At 35.7% G+C, this 19,569-nt stretch overlaps 1 protein-coding gene across 1 annotated transcript in view; it reads left to right on the top strand.

Annotated features, from left to right (window-relative positions):
* TXNDC12 (thioredoxin domain containing 12) overlaps positions 1-16,453 on the top strand; it is a 47,753-nt gene extending 31,300 nt beyond the window's left edge. The window contains exon 7 of the mRNA XM_060231808.1: positions 15,509-16,453. Coding sequence (XP_060087791.1) covers positions 15,509-15,588 — 80 coding nt within the window. The 3' untranslated portion in view covers positions 15,589-16,453. The remainder of the gene's footprint in view (positions 1-15,508) is intronic.
* The last annotated feature ends 3,116 nt before the right edge of the window (positions 16,454-19,569 follow it).

Here is a 19,569-nt window from a genome sequence, read left to right as displayed (position 1 = left end):
ATCAGTATCATTATCGAAAAAAAGGGTATCCATTGTCTTTCCCATTACATACTGGTCCCATAACTTATACCACATTTCAATCATGGCGATATGTGGAGGTTTCCAATTTTTAGCAATCGTTATGCAAGCTATCACCAACATTGTCAAGATTAAAGATTTCTGATCTTTATTCAAGAACTTATCTGGCCAGATATCAAATAAAAGAAATCTAAAGTCTACTGGAATAGTTAGGTCAAATATAAGTTTTATTTGCTCTACCACTTCCTTCCAAAAATGTGACACTGCTGGACATTCCCACCACATATGATATAGTTTTACAATTCCTCCAACAATCTGGACTTGAGACCCTAGAGCAGGGGTGGCCAATGGTAGCTCTCCAAATGTTTTTTGCCTACAACTCCCATCAGCTCCAGCCAGCATGGCCAATGGCTGGGGCTGATGGGAGTTGTAGGCAAAAAAACATCTGGAGCGCTATCGTTGTCCACCCCTGCCCTAGAGATTTTACTCATTGTGACAGGATTCAAATACCAAAGTGAATACATTTTTAAAAATTGGAGTTGGGTACCAGTGTTTTTAGCCTTGATGCAAGGGGAGTTCCAGATAATTTCCAGTTTAGCAATGAGAGATTGGAGTCAGAATTAAACATCACTAAAGCCTCCTTGCCAGTGGAGCTATTTGGATCCCAGGTGGCCACATACATGAATTTCAGATGCTAAGAGAAGGTAATCTGGCATACCACTTTATTGTTTTAGCAGATCTGCACTACAAATAAGCTCTGTTCCAGTTACATGGGCTTTTGATCTCTTCTGTTCCACTTACCTGGGCTTTAGATCTCTCCTGTTTAGCTAGATATAAAAAGTATAGATCAATTTCATGTGAGTTGTTAACAGTCAGCTCTTAACAAAGATATCATTGAGACTGCTGGTGGGGATGTCCTGGCCCAGCTTTGTCAATATTTGCTTAATCAAGTTCAGATGTCTATGACTAGGAATAAGGCCTTCTATGAAGAAAAATACAGTGGGCTCTAGAAAGATGCTCTGGGCAGGTGCCCTCCACTCTTGGTGTCTTCCCACCCATCCAAATGAAGGCATTCACTCCCCCTCCCACCTCAAGGGGAGTTGATCTCTGCCATCTGGAGAGCAGTTGTAATTCTGAGTGATCTCCAGCCCTCACTTGGAGATTGGCAACAGTGGTTCCCCAGGAGGAAATGGCTGATTCAGAGGGTGGAGTCTATGGCATTGTACTTGTCCCACCCCTTCTCAAACCCTACCATTTCCAGTTCTAACCCTTCAAATCTCCAGGAATTTGCCAACTGTTAAATCACACTGGCTATCATGGGAGGGGGCTGCTGCTGAACAGGAGCAAGCAGCCAGGCCTAGTTAAGGCATGCCAGTCAGGTGGCATCAAGTCACCAAGAGGGTGCTGCCAGACTTATGGTAGCCAACCTCCAGGTGGAGCCTGAAGATCTCCTGGGATCACAACTGAACTCCAAACAACAGATCTCTGTCCCTATCCTGGAGAAAATAACTGCTTTGGAGGGTGGACGTTACTTCTTTTTATGGTAGTGGTTTTGAATTAACGAATTGAAGAACCTGTATGAAAGCAGAAGAACTTGGGATTTATTTTGTATACCATCTCACTTTGAACTATTAGGACTATGCAGGGGTTGTTTTGTAAAAAAATAGGTAGTGGAGTTCATTAGCATATGCCGCTCCCCCAGCCAAAAGCAACCTGATGGAAGAAAGGAGAGCCCCGGGCTAGTGAGGCCTGCTTGGGCTAGCTAGAGATCCAGCCAGTCCAGCAGGTCTTGCTCTCTTTGACCACCCCCTTTTCCCCCAGTCAAAAGGCCAGCAAGATGCGGCCCAAAATCACATAAGAAGTGGAGGAAGGGTGGCGCTTGCTTTTCCAGGGGTTAATGAGGGCTGCTAGGGGCATGGCAAAGCCCCTGGTGGCTAGCTGGCTGCCAGCTCTCCTAATCCAGGGATTGTTATGCAGCTGCACCTACTATTCAATGGACAAGATAGGTGGGAAGGAAGAGGGGGAACCATCAGAAAGGTTCAGGGGGGGATGGAGCGTCACTCATACATGGCGGACGCTTTCTGATCGAGCTCCTGAACACTCCCCTTTATTTCAAGAAATTTAAAGTCACCAGGCTCTATAACTAATTCAGCCTTCGATGGGACAGCAAACTAAAAACAAAAAGAAGATTGCAGCGAAAGAAAAAAGGTCGGTTGCAGAGTTTTTTAAAACAAACAGCTCGGAAAAGATTAGTCGCCCCGCAACTTGCTCGGTGATAAAAATGGCTGCTGACAATGCCCCTTCCCCTGGCCTGAATGATAAGAACGAAGACGCCCCATTATGTAGGAGAGATTTAGACTCACTCAGATCTGACATTCTTCGCTATTTCACTGAATCGATTGCCACCTTCCTACAGCCCATACAGTCCAAAGTGCAAGAGCTTTCGGAAGAGCTCTCTGTAACTGCCAAAATGGCGGAGCAAACTGCAGAAGCGGCCTTAGTGCTTAGCGAAGACGTTAAGTCCATTAAGAACTCTGAAGCTCTTTTAGACAGTAGAATCTTGGTCTTGGAAAACCGTTTTCGGGCTTCTAACCTAAAATTCAGGGGACTGGAAGAGGGCGAGGAAGGGTCTGTAGACCTGGCGTCTTTTATTTCGAAATGGCTGACAAAAACCTTGAAAGTGGAAGATGGAAGTATATTTGCAATTGCTAAGGCCACAAAAGTTGGGAGCCATGGCGTCAACAAGAAGAGGGAGACCCAGAGATGTGCTAGTGAATTTTGTTTTTCCCGAAGCAAGAGACATAATTCTGAAGGAGGTGAGAAGTACTGATGCCCTTACTTATAAAGGCAAAAAGATCTTGGCCCTTTTGGACCTTCCCCCTGAAGTCTTAGCCAAACGAAGAAAGCTCAAGCCTTTAGTTTCAAAACTACACGTGGAGAATGCCCGCTTTCGATGGAGCTCAGCGTCGGACATCTTAATGTATAAGAACGGCTGTTTATTATAAAGCGTCAGATTTAGAGTCAGGATGCGCGATGCTGAATTCTTTGTCCTTGGAACTAACGTCGTCCAAAGAGGAAGACTTATTAAAAGCCAATCCTCCTGAGAAAAATCTGCCCGCTCAAGGAGATTGAGTTATGAATTCTAAAGCCAATATCTGTATGCCTCTGCTAACTCTTGTTTGAGTACTTTCGTTCTACGCAGTTATGTCTTTATGAGAACTTTTGGCAGTCTTTTTCGCAAACCGGTTTTTGCACTTGTTGTCTTGCACTGTTATTATATATTTTATTATTTCTCTGAAGTGGTTACATAGCTTAATTCGGGAGAAAAGTAATCGTTTTTAGTATATCGTTTTTAATTGTGAGTGTGTGATGTTTTGTTTTTAAGTTACTGACTTTGATCGTATGGATTTATTATGACTGGGGCTGTTTTGGGTGGCGGGGGGGAGGATGTTCGAAGGTGACTGATAAAATGTGTGTGTGAGTTTGTATGAGCGGTTGAGAAGTAGTGTGTCTCAGGGTATTAGTGTGATTGATGGTGATTAGGGCTGTGGGGTGCAAGATTGTTTTACGTGAGTTTTTGAATGTTAATAGGGGTGTATGGTGGAGAGGGGAAATAGGGGGCAGGTTTGTGTGTGATGTGAGATTTGAGAGCTAGAGATGCCTAAATGAATGTAGATCACTGTTATGTTTGTATGAGCTTGATGGATGGATGAGCTAGATGTATGTGGTTTTTTAAGGAATTAATAAATGAATTGGGTCTAATCTGTATTACTATTTTTATACTCACTTGAATTATTTAATGTCTTTTTTATTCTTTTATTAATTGTTGGAAATTCAATTGTTACAAAGGGAGGAGATTATCAACTTAAATCTGAAGGGTTATGGGCCTACTATAAATTCACAGTGTTTTTTAATTATTTCAACAAGATCCAGTGAAGTTCCTGGAAAGGTTGAATACCTATATGGTTTCAATGTTATTGATGTATTTATTACTGATTTATAGATCTTTGCTGTACCAGGATAACTCCTACTGTAGGAAAAAAAGAGTTTGTTTTTTTTATCCTGACATATGGGGAAGTGATTGGGTAGTAATGTTTGTTTTCTGATTTAAAGTTTTGGCACGACAGCTCCCCTGAAAGAATTCTGGAGTTCCACTCTAAGGGAGTACTTTAGGTATTTCTCCCTTCTCCTAAGGATAGGGGGTGGGTGAAACTGTGCCCCTAGCTTGGGGGTGTTTTCATTTTAACTTAAGTGCATGTAATAGTTAACAAATAGTTTGTGATATTCAGCACAAGTTCTGGTATCTGTTGGGGGTAGTTGGGTTTCTGTTCAAGTTGTAATTTTTAGGTTATAAGTTGTGTCTCAAAGTCTCTTAAGTTTTCTTATGCTATACCATGTCTAGCAACCTCAAATTAGCCTCATGGAACTGTAGAGGGGTTAAAAATCCCATTAAACGTAAGCAAATTGCAAACTACTTAGAGAAAGGTAAATTGAATATTGTGTGTTTGCAGGAAACACATTTAAAAGTCACGACTCCAAATATCTTTAAATCACGATGGTTTTCTCAATCTTTTCAGGCTGCGGGCTCCTCCAAATCTAGGGGGGTAGCCATACTGATTTCGAAGCATACTCCTTTTGTCTGTCATCAAACAAAAAAAGATTCTAAGGGCAGATTCTTATTTGTTAAAGGTGAATTGGACAGGGTAACCACCACCATTGCCTCAATTTATGCCCCAAACAGTGAACAACTAGATTTTTTTCGAAAAACTTTTTTAGAACTACAGAATTTTCAAGAAGGCAATGTACCTCTTGAAGGAGATTTAAACTTTGCCGTAGACCTTAAACTAGACAAATCAAATTTTGTTAGCTCTGCAAAAGGGAATTTGTCCTACTCTACTGAACTGAGTTTTATTTTCAGTCCTTTAACTTGATTGATGTATGGCGGTCTTTGAACCCTACAGGTAGGGATTATACCTTTTACTCTTCTGTTCACAACTCTTATTCTAGAATCGATTTTTTATTAGTGTCCCATTCCCTAATTAATTGTATACAAAATGCAAGGATTGAAGCCAGAACTATTTCAGACCACTCTCTAGTGGGGTGTGATCTGTTTGCCCAGGACTCGGATGGTAAGGTCCTAATTGGTCCCTCAATAAATTGTTATTATCAAATGAGGTCATAAGTAAAAATATTTCAGAACAAATCCAATTTTATTTTTCTTTAAATGCTCAATGTGGTGTTTCCCAAGCTTATGTTTGGGATGCCTTCAAACCAGTTACGAGAGGTAATCTCATTTCTATCGCCTCAGCTTGTAACAAAACCAAACGAAAGTCAATAGAAGACTTGAATAGTCGTATAGCATGTTTGCAAACTAAACACTCGAAATTTGGAGGGAAAAAAACTCTAAAAAAATTGAACCAAGCTAGAAAACAATTAGAATTGCTAGAATCCTCTTCCATTCAAAAGAATTTGTTATTTCTCAAGCAAAGATTTGTGACTAAACCTCTAAATCGATTAGACTTTTGAAACATCGTATTGCACAGAAAAGATCACAGAACATAATTCATATTTCATATTCGAACTCCTCAGGCAGATATTCACTCAGCTTCTAAAAAGATTTCCGAAACCTTTTTTGATTTTTACAAAACACTATATGAATCTACTAATCCGAACCCAGAACATATTGAGAATTATTTTAAATCCATTGATTTTAATTCCAGTCTTACAAATGATCATGTCAATTTCTTAGAAAGACCCTTTAATTTAACTGAATTAAATATGGTTATTTCTAAAATAAAAAATAATAAAGCTACGGGGAGGGACAGGTTTCCGATTGAATTTTATAAACATTTTAAATCTGATTTATTTTTTATTTAAAACAATTTTTATTAGTAACATATGGTAATATATTCAATTTCTTATATCCTTAATAACTACTTTTTCCTCTATCTCATATATTACTTTCTACCTACACCTCCCCCTGTTACTTGACCCCCACCGGTGTACTATACTTAAAACATTATTATTAAAGGTACCCTTAATTAATAAGAACCAAAATTCATATCCTCCTCCCTCTTGTACTTAGTCATTATCAAAAATTGTCCAATGCCCTTTTATTTTCCACTCTTTTTCTACGTATCTTCTAAACTTCTTCCACTCCATCTTGATTACTTCTAGATCATAGTCTCTTAAGGTTCTTGTTAACTTGTCCATTTCACTCCATGTCATAACTTTTACAATCCAATCCCATTTCTCTGGTATTTTTTCTTGCTTCCACAACTGCGCATACAGTGTCCTAGCAGCTGAGAGAAAGTACCAGATTAAAGTCCTATCTTCTTTTGGAAATTTTTCCATTTGTAATCCCAACAGAAAAGTCTCTGCAACTTTGTTAAATTCGTATCCCAAGATCTTAGAATTCTCTTGTTGAATCATCTGCCAATACATTTTTGCTCTTTCACAAGTCCACCACATATGGTAGAAAGAACCTTCATGTTTTTTATATTTCCAACATCTGTCCGGCATCTTGTTATTCATCTTTGCCAACTTTTTAGGAGTCATATACCATCTATACATCATCATAAAACAGTTTTCTTTGATACTCTGACATGTCGAGAGTTTTATAGAGTTCTTCCACAAATATTCCCATGTATCCATCTGTATTTTTTTATTTACATAAATTACCCACTTAATCATTTGAGATTTCACTACTTCATCTTCTGTAGACCATTTTAAAAGCAACTTATAAATTTTCAAAATTAATTTTTCATTATCTCCAAGCAGAACTTTTTCCATTTCTGTTTGTTCTCGTCTTATTCCTTCAGTTTTAATATCACTTTCCACCAAACTCTTTATTTGTTGCATTTGAAACCAGTCATACTTATAATTCAGCTCCTCAGCAGTTTTCAACTCTATTTTACCGCTTTGTATTTTTAATAATTGATTGTATGACATCCATTTTCCCTCTCCTAGCTCAGCTGTTATTTTTATTACTTCTGCAGGCACTATCCATAGTGGTTTTCTCTCATTGCCATATTTCTTATACTTTGTCCAGATATTTAGCAAAGTACTTCTTATGTAATAGTGAGAGAAAAAACCATCCATCTTTTCCTTTCCATAGTACATATAAGCGTGCCAGCCGAATTTATTTCCATGACCTTCCAACATTAAAAGTCTTTTATTCAATAGTGTCACCCAATCTTTTATCCACACCAAACAAACTGCTTCATGATATAGTCTTAAATCTGGTAATTGGAATCCTCCTCTTTCTTTAGCGTCTGTTAAAACTTTCATTTTAATCCTTGGTTTCTTTCCAGCCCATAGAAATTCTGAAATCTTTCTTTGCCATTTATTAAATTGTTTACTGTCTTTCACAATCGGGATAGTTTGGAATAAATACAGTATTCTTAGCAAAATGTTCATCTTAATTGCAGCTATTCTCCCAAGCAATGACAAATTAAGCTTGTTCTATTTTATCATATCTTCATCCATTTTACGCCATAACTTTTCATAATTATTTTTAAACAAATCAATGTTCTTCATTGTTATTTCCACACCCAAATATTTTACTTTAGAGGTAACCTCACATCCCGTTAGCCTCTGCAGTTCCTTTTGTTTATTTACTTGCATATTTTTACATAAAAGTTTTGATTTTTCCTTATTAACATAAAGTCCTGCCAGTTCTCCAAAATTTTGTATTTTACCTAACAACAAAGGTGTTACTTGTGTAGGATTTTCATTTATAAACATATCATCTGTAAATGCTCTATATTTATAAGTAAAACCTTTAATTCTCATTCCTTCTATTTCTTCATCATCATTTCTTCAGAAAGCGAACAACCTTGTCTTGTGCCTTTGCTAATTTTCATTTCTTCTGTGAGATCTGCATTTATACATAACCTTGCACGTTGTTCAGTATATATTGCCTTTATCATTCTTATAAAGTTTTCCCCCAGCTTTATTTTTTCCATTACTGCAAACATAAAGTCCCAGTTCAGATTATCAAATGCTTTCTCTGCATCCACAAAGAATAATGCAACTTCCTTCTCTGGATGTCTTTCATAATATTCTACAATATTTACAATAGTTCTAATATTGTCTCTTATTTGCCTTTTGGAAAGAAAACCCGCCTGATCTTCCTTTATAAAATTTATTAAATATTGTTTAAGTTGTTCTGCCAGGATTCTTGTGTATATCTTATAATAATTATTTAATAATGAAATTGGTCTATAATTCTTTACATTCGTGACATCTCTATCTTCCTTTGGAATCAACGAAATTACAGCTTCTTTCCATGTATTAGGTATTTTCCCGCTTGATCTTATCGCATTCATCAATTTTTGAAGTTTGGGTACTAATTCTTCTTTAAACATTTTTAAAATTTTTGCCGTGTAACTGTCTGGTCCAAGTGCCTTTTCAGATTTCATTACATTAATTGCTGCTTCAATTTCTATTTTTTCAATTGGATCATTCAAAATGTTTTCCATATATTCAGTTAAGGGTGCTATTTTGATCTTTTGCAAATATGTTTCAATCCTTTCTTCCTTTACTTTAACACCCTTAAATAAATTAGCATAATACTTTAAAAATTCTCTCTTTATTCCTTCTTGGCCCACCATCTCTTTCCCATCAGCCACAATTTTGTTAATAATTTTACTTTCTCTCTTTTTCTTCAGTTGCCAAACCAAGTACTTCCCAGGCTTGTTTGCTCCCTCAAAAGATTTCTGTTGTAATTTTTTCAAATTCCATTCCATTTCCTTATTTAACAAATGTCTCATTTGTGTTTGCAATATTGTAATCTCCCTTATAATTTTCTTTTTCCCCTGGCCTTTTTCTTAATTCACCTTTTTTCTTAATTTCATTTTGAATGTCCAGGATCTGCTTATCTTTTGCTCTCTTCAATGTTGTTAATATTATTCAATGTTATTAATATTCCTCTCATTACAGCCTTATATGCATCCCACACTGTCTGGAATTCAATATCTTCTCTGTCATTTATTTGGAAGAAAGTTTTAGTCTCATTTTCTAGAGATGTCACTATTTCTTTATTTTGTAGTAAATCATTTATTCTCCATCTTCTCGACTTTTTAGACAATTTTGTAATCCACATTATTGGGTTATGATCAGCTAGTATTTTGGGTAAAATCTCTATTTTCTTTGTTATAAGTCCCAGATCTTTGGTACCCCACAACATGTCAATTCTAGAAAAAGAATTATGTCTGGCTGAAAAAAAAGTGTAGTCCCATACCTCAGGATTGAACTTCCTCCATATATCCTGCAAACTCGCTTGTTTAACCAGTTCAAAAAAACATTTTGGCAATTTCCCTTCTTTCTCAATTGTTTTCTTTCCAGATCTAACTATTGTGTTCTGGATTGTTCCATTAAAGTCCCCCATCAACAAAATTTGATTATAAGTCACTTCATCATGATGTTGCGTAATATTTTTTAAAAAAATGTCCTTTGCACCATTTGGAGCATAAAGTCCCAACAACAAAGTTTTTTTAGCATTCAATAAAATTTCCACTGCAATGTACCTTCTGTCTTTATCCTTAAAAACAAATTTCGGGTCTAATTCTTTTTTAATATAAAAAATTACTCCTCTCTTCTTCTGTTCAGACAATGTATAAAATTCTAATCCCAATTGCTTAGTCCATAAAAAATAAATAGTCCTTTTGTCTAATATGCACTTCTTGTAAACAAACTATATTACAATTTTGTTTTTTTATCCAATGAAATGTTGCCCTTCTTTTTTGTGGTGAGTTTAGTCCGTTTACATTCCAAGATATTAATTTGTAATCCATCATGGTGCAAATTCTTTATTTTCTCCATAAAATCTACGCTGTTCCTGTGTGTTTGCAATTGTAATCCTTTTCCCTTGAAGTTCAAAGCTCAGACCTTCAGGTATTATCCATCTATATCTCATTCCGTTGTCATGTAATTTTTTTGTCAGTTTTTTATATGCATCCCTGTCAGTTAACACTTGTCTTGGCAACTCTTTCATAATTCTTATCCTACTACCTCCCACTATCAATGTCTTTTCAAAATTTTTGTTCATGATTTTTCCCACCATTTCTTTTGTCATAAATCGTATGACTACATCTCTTGGCAGATTGTTCTATTTTGCATAGAGTGAATTCACTCTATACATATGATCATACATATTTCTATTCCCTTCAGGATCTTCCTCCAAAAACTCTGCAATTATTTTTATTATGTATTCTTTCAAGTCAGATTCTTCATCTTCTGATACACCTCTCAGACGAATCCGTGTCTCCATCAACTTGCAGTCATGTATTATCACCTTTTCTTGTAATTTTAATAAGGTGGAATCATGTGTTTTCACTCTCTCTTCCACCTCCTGTACTTTTTTTGTTATTTCTACAGTCTCATTTCTGAGATTCTCTATCTCTTTTTTAAATTCTTTTTTGAGTCCTCAATATCCTTTCTTATTTCTTTTTTAGAGGCAGTTATCATTTCTTTCACCCCCTTCATTATCCTGGCTTCCATTGCATCTAGTTGGGCTTGCATTTTCTCCATTGAAGCAGACCTAGTACGAATTTGCTTCGGATCTGACATGTAAAAAAGATCGAAAATTTTTATGTCACCAAATTAAATTTGGACCATCAGGTTTAATAAAGTGAAGCTTGCCCTTTCCAATGAGCCCAATTTCGACGTTCTCTGAGCCTCACAGGCTCAGATATTAATGTTTAAAGTTTTTATTTCCCCCAAAATGGCGGATGCGACTTTTGCTTCACTTTAAAAAAATTTCCTTCTTTTCCCTTTATTCAATTCAGATCTTCTTCACCACTGTCCAATAGTCCTTATTTTAAAATTACCAACTCAGTTAACTCCACCAATTTTTAATGTCCCAGTCACTTTTAAAACGTTGTTAAAACTTTGTCCTCCCAACAATGGCCGCCGATGTTTCTCTTTGATATTATAATCGTAGAGTAGGCTGTTTAGTTCTTTACTTCCTTCTTCTTCCTCTGGTACTTCCTGCTTTTCCTGCCACCAAGTCTCGTTTCGCTGGTAGAGAAATCTTGCGATGTCTGACGTACTTCCTGTGTTGACTGTGAGTGCTGCAGATCTATGATGATGGGGCTACTTCCTCAACCACAGATAGACGAAACAATAAATTCTTTTCTCCTTTTAGCACTGTCTTTAAAACTTACAAAGTTCAAATTTAGCCCCTTTTCTTCTCCTTTCAGGCTTCCATTATATCGAACTCCCATCTTTTTATTTTGCTTTGTTTACCTTTAGTTAGTCCCGGAGTGAAAAGATAGCAATCAATACCTTTTTTTGTAGTTTATTCAAATCGACACCAGTCTTATGTAGATTAGATGCTTAAAATTGTAAAAGAAGACTCGGATCCTGTCGAGCCTAAGTCAAATAAATGACTCTAGAAACTTCTGTAGATGATGAATATGCAACTTCTCTCCGGAGATCCCTCAAAGCCTCAAGGGAGCCCCCTCCGGAACTCCCTTTCAGCAAGGTAAGTCTCCTCAAAGTATCTGTGCATATCTTGGACAATTCTCTAGCTGAGAAAAGTAGGCAGAAGGCATTAGTTTGCCTTTTACTACCCCAAACAGAAGTACCAGCCTGCCCCCGTTAAGGAAAGCAGCTCAGCTCACCATTTTCCGATCCCGGAAGTCCTTAAATCTGATTTATTAACACCAATACTAGATACCTGCAACTCTGTCATGGAAGAAGGTCGTCTTTCCCCAAGTTAGCTTGAGTCTCGAATGATTGTAATCCCCAAACAAGGAAAAGATAAACTTAACCCTGCTTCTTATCGTCCCATTTCTATTTTAAACCATGATTTTAAAATATTTTCTTCTCTATTGCCAGAATATTTGAAAAAAATAATCAGCCATTATATTCACCCGGACCAAGCTGGTTTTATGCCAGGTCGTACAATCACTGATAACATCTGTAAATCTCTAAATTTAATCCACAAGGCTAAGTCTTCTCTCTCCTTCATTAATTCTATCCCTTGATGCCGAAAAGGCCTTTGATAAAGTAGAAATAAATTATCTAAGAACATTACTTCAACATATGAATTTGGGTCCTCGTTTTTTGAAATCAATTTCTGCAATATATAGTACTCCCTTTACACAAATTACTACTAATTTCTTTAGATCTGATGAGTTATATCTGAATAGGGGTACTCGACAGGAGTGTCCGCTTTCCCCTATGTTGTTTGCTCTTTCAGTTGAACCCTTCACATATGTTATTTGAAACTCTCCAGAAATTGCAGGTATTTCAGTTGATAAGGTGGAATATAAAGCAAGCGTATTTGCAGATGATATGGTTTTTTGTTTAACCAATCCTTTTAAATCCTTAGCAGTACTCAAAGGAAAACTTGATGAATTCTGCAAGCACTCGGGTTTCTCTATTAATTTTAATAAATCGGAAATATATCCGATTAATATTACTCAAAATTTACAGGAACTAATTAGGTCTTCTCTCCCTTTAAGTGGGTTACGTAAACTTGGAGACATGTGGGTATCTTATTTCCTTTGAACTTAGCTGACTTATACCAAGTCAATTATGGTCCGATAAGTAAAACTATGGCTTCAACAATAGATGAATGGTCTAAACTTAACTTCTCTTTATTAGAAAAAATGGATCTCATTAAATCATTTCTACTTCCACGTCTTCTATTCCTTTTTCAAAATCTTCCAATTCCAGTTCCTAGGAAAGATTTGTCAGTTTGGCAATCCCAGTGGATGTCTTTTTTGTGGAATAACCGGAAACCTAGACTTGCAGTGTCACTTTTAGCTAAACCTTATAAATTGGGAGGTTTAGCAGTCCCGTTGATTGATAAATATTTTGTGGCATCCCAACTAAGATATATTGTGCTGTTTGTTTCACCTTTTTATATACCGGCTTGGGTTCAAATCGAAAAAGCTGACTTACCCAATGTATTACTACACAAATTCATTTGGAATTCAAAAAGTGACAGAAAGGAGTATGCTATTTTGAATCAATTTCTTAAATTTTCTCTGCAATTATGGGATCAATGGAGAAATGCTTTAGCCCCTGTCTCCTCACCAGTAATGGCCTTCTTGGGTCAATCTTGGTTTCTCCCAGGAAAGGAAAAAAAACCAATTCAAAATATGGTGGGATAGCAATATATTCAAACTCACAGATATAACAACAAACGGCAAATTGAGTACCTTATCTCAACTGGAAAATAAATTTAAAATCTCTATCCCTTGGTACCCATACATTCAGGTACATCATGTTCTGCACCAAATTATCCCAATTATAATAGCTAGTAGACCTCTTAACCCTTTAGAGAAATTAATTAATAAGGCAATACCTCAATAAGGGGAGTTATTTCAACTATATACACTCTTCTAAACCAAACGCTATGGACTAGTACATCGAATCAACTAACTGCGTGGCAAAGAGACTGTCATACCACAATTAATGAAGATCAGTGGGAAAAACTTTGGATGTCATCTTTATTTAAATCTAAATCTTATTATTTTCGGTTACAGAATTACAAAGTTTTTGCTCGATGGTATGTGACTCCATATAGTCTTTTCAAGGGATAATGAAGGACAATCCAAATTGTTGGAAAGGTTGTGGACAATCTGGAACTTTCATACACTGTTGGTGGGAATGTCCGGAAATCAAGGCTTTCTGGAATAAAGTTCTGGAAAAAATTATAGAAATTATTGGGATTGTTATTTCGTTTTCACCAGAATCCATGTTGTTAAATTTATGGTCTAATTCTATATTATCTTCTCTGCAAAAAGTTCTAGTTGCATTATTATTATTGGCAGGCAAAATAGTTATAGCTAGTTACTGGAAACAATCTAAAGTTCCTACTTTACGTTGTTGGTATAATAAAGTCTGGGACATCTTAATCTAAAATAAGCTAGCTACTAGCATTACACTGTTAGACAATGCCAAAGAAAGCGACTGGTTCCTTGAAAAATTGTTCTGTTTTCTGGAATATGTAAACAATAAGGACACTGTTTTTGGCAATATTCCTATAAAATATATGAATATTATGATTTATTAAGACTAGGCTGTTAAATTATATAATCTGTTTTTAAGATTGAAGGTGTAGTGAATAAGAGTATTATATGTTATGATTGCTCTTGTGACTTGGGACTTTGGTCCAAAGTTTGATATTATGTTTTGAGATATTTTTTGTTTTATCTCAAACATTTTGGAGGCCCAGATAGCAGCCACTGCCAAGTCCGCATTTTTTCATCTTAGGCGGGCAGGGCAGTTGGCTCCTTTCCTGGAGAACGGCGATCTGGCAACAGTGATCCATGCAACGGTCACCTCGAGGCTGGACTACTGCAATCCCCTCTACATGGGGCTGCCCCTGTGCCGAACCCGGAAATTGCAGCTAGTGCAGAATGCCGCTGCCCGGCTGTTTTTAGGGCTCCCTAGACGGGAGCACATTCAGCCGGGGCTCCGGGGACTGCATTGGCTGCCGATAACATACCGAGTTCGGTACAAGGTGCTGGTTATGACCTTTAAAGCCCTTTATGGCCTGGGACCTACCTACCTTAGGGACCGTCTCTCCCCACATGTTCCCCAGAGAGTGCTGAGATCGGGGTCTCAGAACTTCCTTATAATCCCTGGGCCAAAGGAGGCCCGTCTGAAAGCGACCAGAGACAGGGCCTTTTGATTGCAGCCCCCTGTTGGTGGAACCAGCTCCCGGAGAAGGTGAGGGCCCTGCGGAACCTTGAACAGTTCCGCAGGGCCTGTAAAACAGCCCTCTTCCAGTTGGCATACAACTGATTGATATCGGGATGCCTGAATATTTAAACTTACGAACATCAGAATATTGAATACTGGAATACTTGAAGAATTGATTTAAGGAAAAGGTAGCATAGTGAGTTATGTATTTTTATGTATTTTATTGTATAATTATTAATGTATTTTAATGCATTTTAAACTGATTCATTGTTAGCATTTTGTATTGTAAGCTGCCCTGAGCCCGCCTTGGTGGGGTAGGGCGGGATATAAATCGAACAAATAAAATAATAAAATAAAATAAAAAAATTATAAAAAGTTTTTAATAAAATTTAAATTGTAAAAAAAAGAAAGGTTCAGGAGCTGTGCTCCTGTGAGTTCCTGCTGAATCTGAGGCCTGGGACTATGACATTATTGCACTTCAAAGGTTTTATCTATTACTAGGTTTTCAGAGTGGAAACACATACACACAATGAGGATTTTAGAAATCTTTCATGAAAGGGTTGTCAGTAGACAGCAAATTTTCCAGTCCTATTATCTTGTCTGCTGTTGGGTAAAAGAGGATAGACAATGATTGAACTTAAAAAATGAATAATGAAAGGGAAAAATGAAAAGGATTGTATTGGCACATCAACTGCTATTTACTTTTAATGTTTTCATTCACTATAAACTTTCCTTAGTATTTAGAGTTATTAATATTTTCTGTTGTAAATCTGTTATTTGAAATGACCCAAGTATGACACATCTTTTATTATTCTTTATATTACAGTTATCCAAGGAATGAAGGAGGCTGAAGCAAAGCTGACAGGTGATGCTTTCAAGAAAAAACATCTTGAAGATGAATTATAATCCAGCAGAGATGTGTTTTATATCAGTTTGAAATCCAAGATAATAAGACTGTTTATCCTTCCTAAGTATTTACCATATAAGGAATTGTAGCTGTACTGGGAACACCTTTTCCTATTGGTAACTTCTTAGATCAAATACTCTCTAATTTTTTTCATTAAAAAAATGTAAAACATTACATTTTCACGTTTACACTGAGATGCCTATTTATAGGAGAAATAATGATAAATTACTTGTATTGGTTAATGAAACAATGCCTTGATCCTGACAAAAATTTTAAAAAGAGCTTCACTGGTGTTTAAGGTGTAACTCTCCTTTTTAAATTGCATTTTAAAAATATTATGATATGGCTGGTGCATGATTTGTAGTGAAGATACTAGTCGTACAGAATAATCTCCTTGACTGTTTCTCTAAATATGCTCCCTATGTAGTCCTCATTTCAGTAAGGACTTCCAGGTAAGGATGTTTAGGATTCCACTCTTGGATTTTAATTCCCTCTGAATCATAATGACATATGTGAGTCTTTGTACAAAGCCAGATACACTGATGACTCGGTTATGGATAGTTCATCAAGTAGTTTTCTGGTCAGTTCAAGAAAAAGCATGAAGAATATTGGATGTATAAATGTATCTCTCTTCTAATAGAACTATCCTTCCTCTTTCTTGTGTATGGCCAGAAACATACTCTTATATTGTACAGTCATCCTCTAGTTATTTTGTAAGTAGAAGAGAGATAACATACTTGAATATATTGTGCATTAATCAAGTCTTATTTGCTGAATGTTCTGGGTAGATATCTTGTCTCATCACATTGTTCTGTATTTTTGTACCAGGGTAAAAAAATACAATAAAATTGATTCTTAATTTTTTCCCCTATTTCTCAGTTTTCTCTCAAACAGCTTCTGTCTCCTCTTTTTAGGAATCATGGGTTTGATGCTGAAATTGTGGCTTTCCTATTGAATTATCTTTTTTCTCTCTTACTGAGTGTGTGTGTGTGTATACACACATATACAGATACAGGATATCTGTAGTCTTAATGTCCAGTATTGTACATTGAGTGATCCTAGTCGAAGTCCTAAGAACACATTCCTGGTCCACTGACTTAAAATGGAACTTAATTCTGAGTAGACCTGTTTAGAATTGCTCTTCATGTCACTAATATTTGTTCTTTGCATTCTCATTGTAAAGAAAATAATTTAAGGTTGTAAACAAACGTTAACATCTTAAACTAAATAACTTTTGTACATTGAACATCAAATAGGTTTATTGCACACAAAGACAAGCTGTATTGTACAGTAGCAAAATGAGATTGTAAGACAATCACTTATGAACATGCTTTCCTTTTTCAAAGGCTAGATTGTAAAATGTGTGTTCTATAGTAGCTTTTGCTGTTTAGTGTCCTTAATACTATCTAATAAGGATTCTGGCCTTTAATCTTTATAGTTTAAAGAGAAAATCCTTTTGGGTAAAAAATACTCAATTTTTGTAAAATTTATTATTTTGTTATTTTATATAAAAATATTTAAAAAGCAGGGTGTTTTTCTTTCTTTCTTTTTTTTTTTTTAAAAAACAGCTATATTAAAAACAGTTTCTTCATTCTTCAGTGGGTTTTGGGGCTGCTCCTGAACTGATTTCTCTTCTCAGATCAGCTGATGTTGAGTCAAATATTCAGTGACCTTCCCAAAAAGGTACACAAAATTAGATTTAATCAGAGTGCTGCATTAATGTGTTCTGCTGTTGTCTATTAGGGTTAGCTTACACATGAGTACTGTCATCCTTTGCAATTTCATCATAACATGGTGGACCTGCCAGCTGAGTTTATTTGGAGTCACTGTTTATGTATACTAGTAGTTGCAATTAAGTGAAATAATACACATGCATGCATATACACACAGAGGCCATGCATTGTAACCTCCACTGGAATGGTTGCCTATAAATTCATTCTCTAGTCTAGAGGCATTAGTACCTGCTCCAGTACAGTTCTTTGGGGGCTAGGGGAGCAGGCCCCTAGTCTGTGGTTGTTGCTGGTTTCAGTATGTGTAACATACTAATGTCAGCTTTTGCATTTGCTGCAGTATTAATTTAAATTCTGCTTGGGAAGAAAGAAATCTGTGGATATATTTGTATTGTAATTTTTTTTTACAAAAAATACACTACATAAATGCATAATCATGGAAAATTATTTAAAATGCAGAATTTCTGCCATCAAAATGAATGTCTTACCAAAACTGACTTTTTTGTTTCAAATGCTGCCAATTGATATAGAATAAAAATTTTGGTGTTTTTTTAAGTTTTTAAAGTTTTTTTTAAGTTTTGGGGTTTTTTAACTATAAACAACATATGGAATGGGAAAAAAAACACGGCTAAGGTTTAAAATAATGCAAGATAAGAAAAAGAGGAGGTTTGGCAGTATTGAATATTAGGCTATATCATTAAGCAGCAGTACTAGTTTGGATATCAAAATGGATTAGAAACCCAGATGAGAGGAATATTAAATTGGAAATAGTGGACACAAAGGAAAGAATTCACAACTACTTACAGATCAATAAGTCATTAAAAGCTATTAAAAAACAAGATGGTAGTCATACAGTGAGAGACAGACTTCTGAGAATATGGTTTCAATGCAGAAACAATAAGCCCACCTACTTCTCCACTGACATCACCAGGGGATGTCTATTGTGATGCAGGTACCGGGGGGGGGATTACTAAACCTATGATTATATGATAAGACATGGAAGACTAAAATTTTGGCAGGATATACAAAGTGACGGAAAATATTCAGTGGTTGATATATCCAATGGCATCAAAATAAAAAGAATATCAAAAGGAGGAGGCCATCTAAGACAAAATGACTTATGAACAATTGATCACAAGTGACCTAAAACATCTATTAGGAAAAATATATAAAATGTTATTGCAATACGAAATAGAAACAGAACAAGTGAAGGACTGTATGATCAAATGGATGAAGAACTTTGGAGATAATATTTTTATAAGCCAGTGGGAAAGCTTATAAACAAAAGAAATCAAGTTTCCTGAATCCCAAACCCTAACAAAAAACTGGTATAAAATGTTCTTTAGATGGTACATCACACACCCCAAAAATCAAACGCTAACAAGCGCTACAATGCCAGATGTTGCAAATGCAAGAATACAGTTTCAACATTCTATCATATGTGGTGGTCCTGCAACAAAGCCAAAAAATATTGGATAAAGATTCATGAACAAATCCCAAAAATATTAAAGTTAACTTCCTGATGAATCCAGAAAATATGCTACTAAATTTATTACCATTTAATGTATAAAAAATTCATAAACTATTTAAATACATGGTGAAAGGAGCAAGAGTGGTATTTGCATCTAAATTGAAAGCTGAAATATACCCAGAATTGATTGGCTGGAAGAATTAATAAACTGATTATGTGACAATGGCAAAATAACATCTTACTCGCAGAACAGACCAGAATCTGAATTTCAATAATGAAATGTATTTTTGCATATATTGATCAAAATTAGGTTGGAAAGATTTAAAGATTAAAATAATAAGCTTATAAAGTCCAGAAGGATTAAGAGACAGAATTGAGCAACATATGTTTCAAATATTTATGCTTATGATGACCCAAGGTCAGAAATGTTAGGAATAAAAATGTAATTGTATGTAGACCAGCTCAAAACACAAGTAAGTAATTTGTACATAACAAAGTAAGATCTGTTCAACAACTTTATAGATAGAAAAATGTTATTTGTTACAATTAGTCAATATTGATGATCATAAATGATTTTTATGCTTTTGTCAACTAAAATATGATTATTTATGTATAAATGAAATACTATGGTATTTCTGTATTTTCTTACCTTTCTCAGTGTTTGTATTGTTTATATAAAATAAACATACTCTCTGAAAGTTGTTTAAAATTATTTTTAAGTGCATACTCTTCAGTTTACCACCAGGTGGAGTAGCCTGGATGATAACTATAGCTGTAAT

This window comes from Heteronotia binoei, chromosome 2 (genome assembly GCF_032191835.1).
Source record: "Heteronotia binoei isolate CCM8104 ecotype False Entrance Well chromosome 2, APGP_CSIRO_Hbin_v1, whole genome shotgun sequence".
In the NCBI taxonomy this organism is placed as follows: domain Eukaryota; kingdom Metazoa; phylum Chordata; class Lepidosauria; order Squamata; family Gekkonidae; genus Heteronotia; species Heteronotia binoei.
This window is presented reverse-complemented; position numbering and strand designations above follow the sequence as displayed.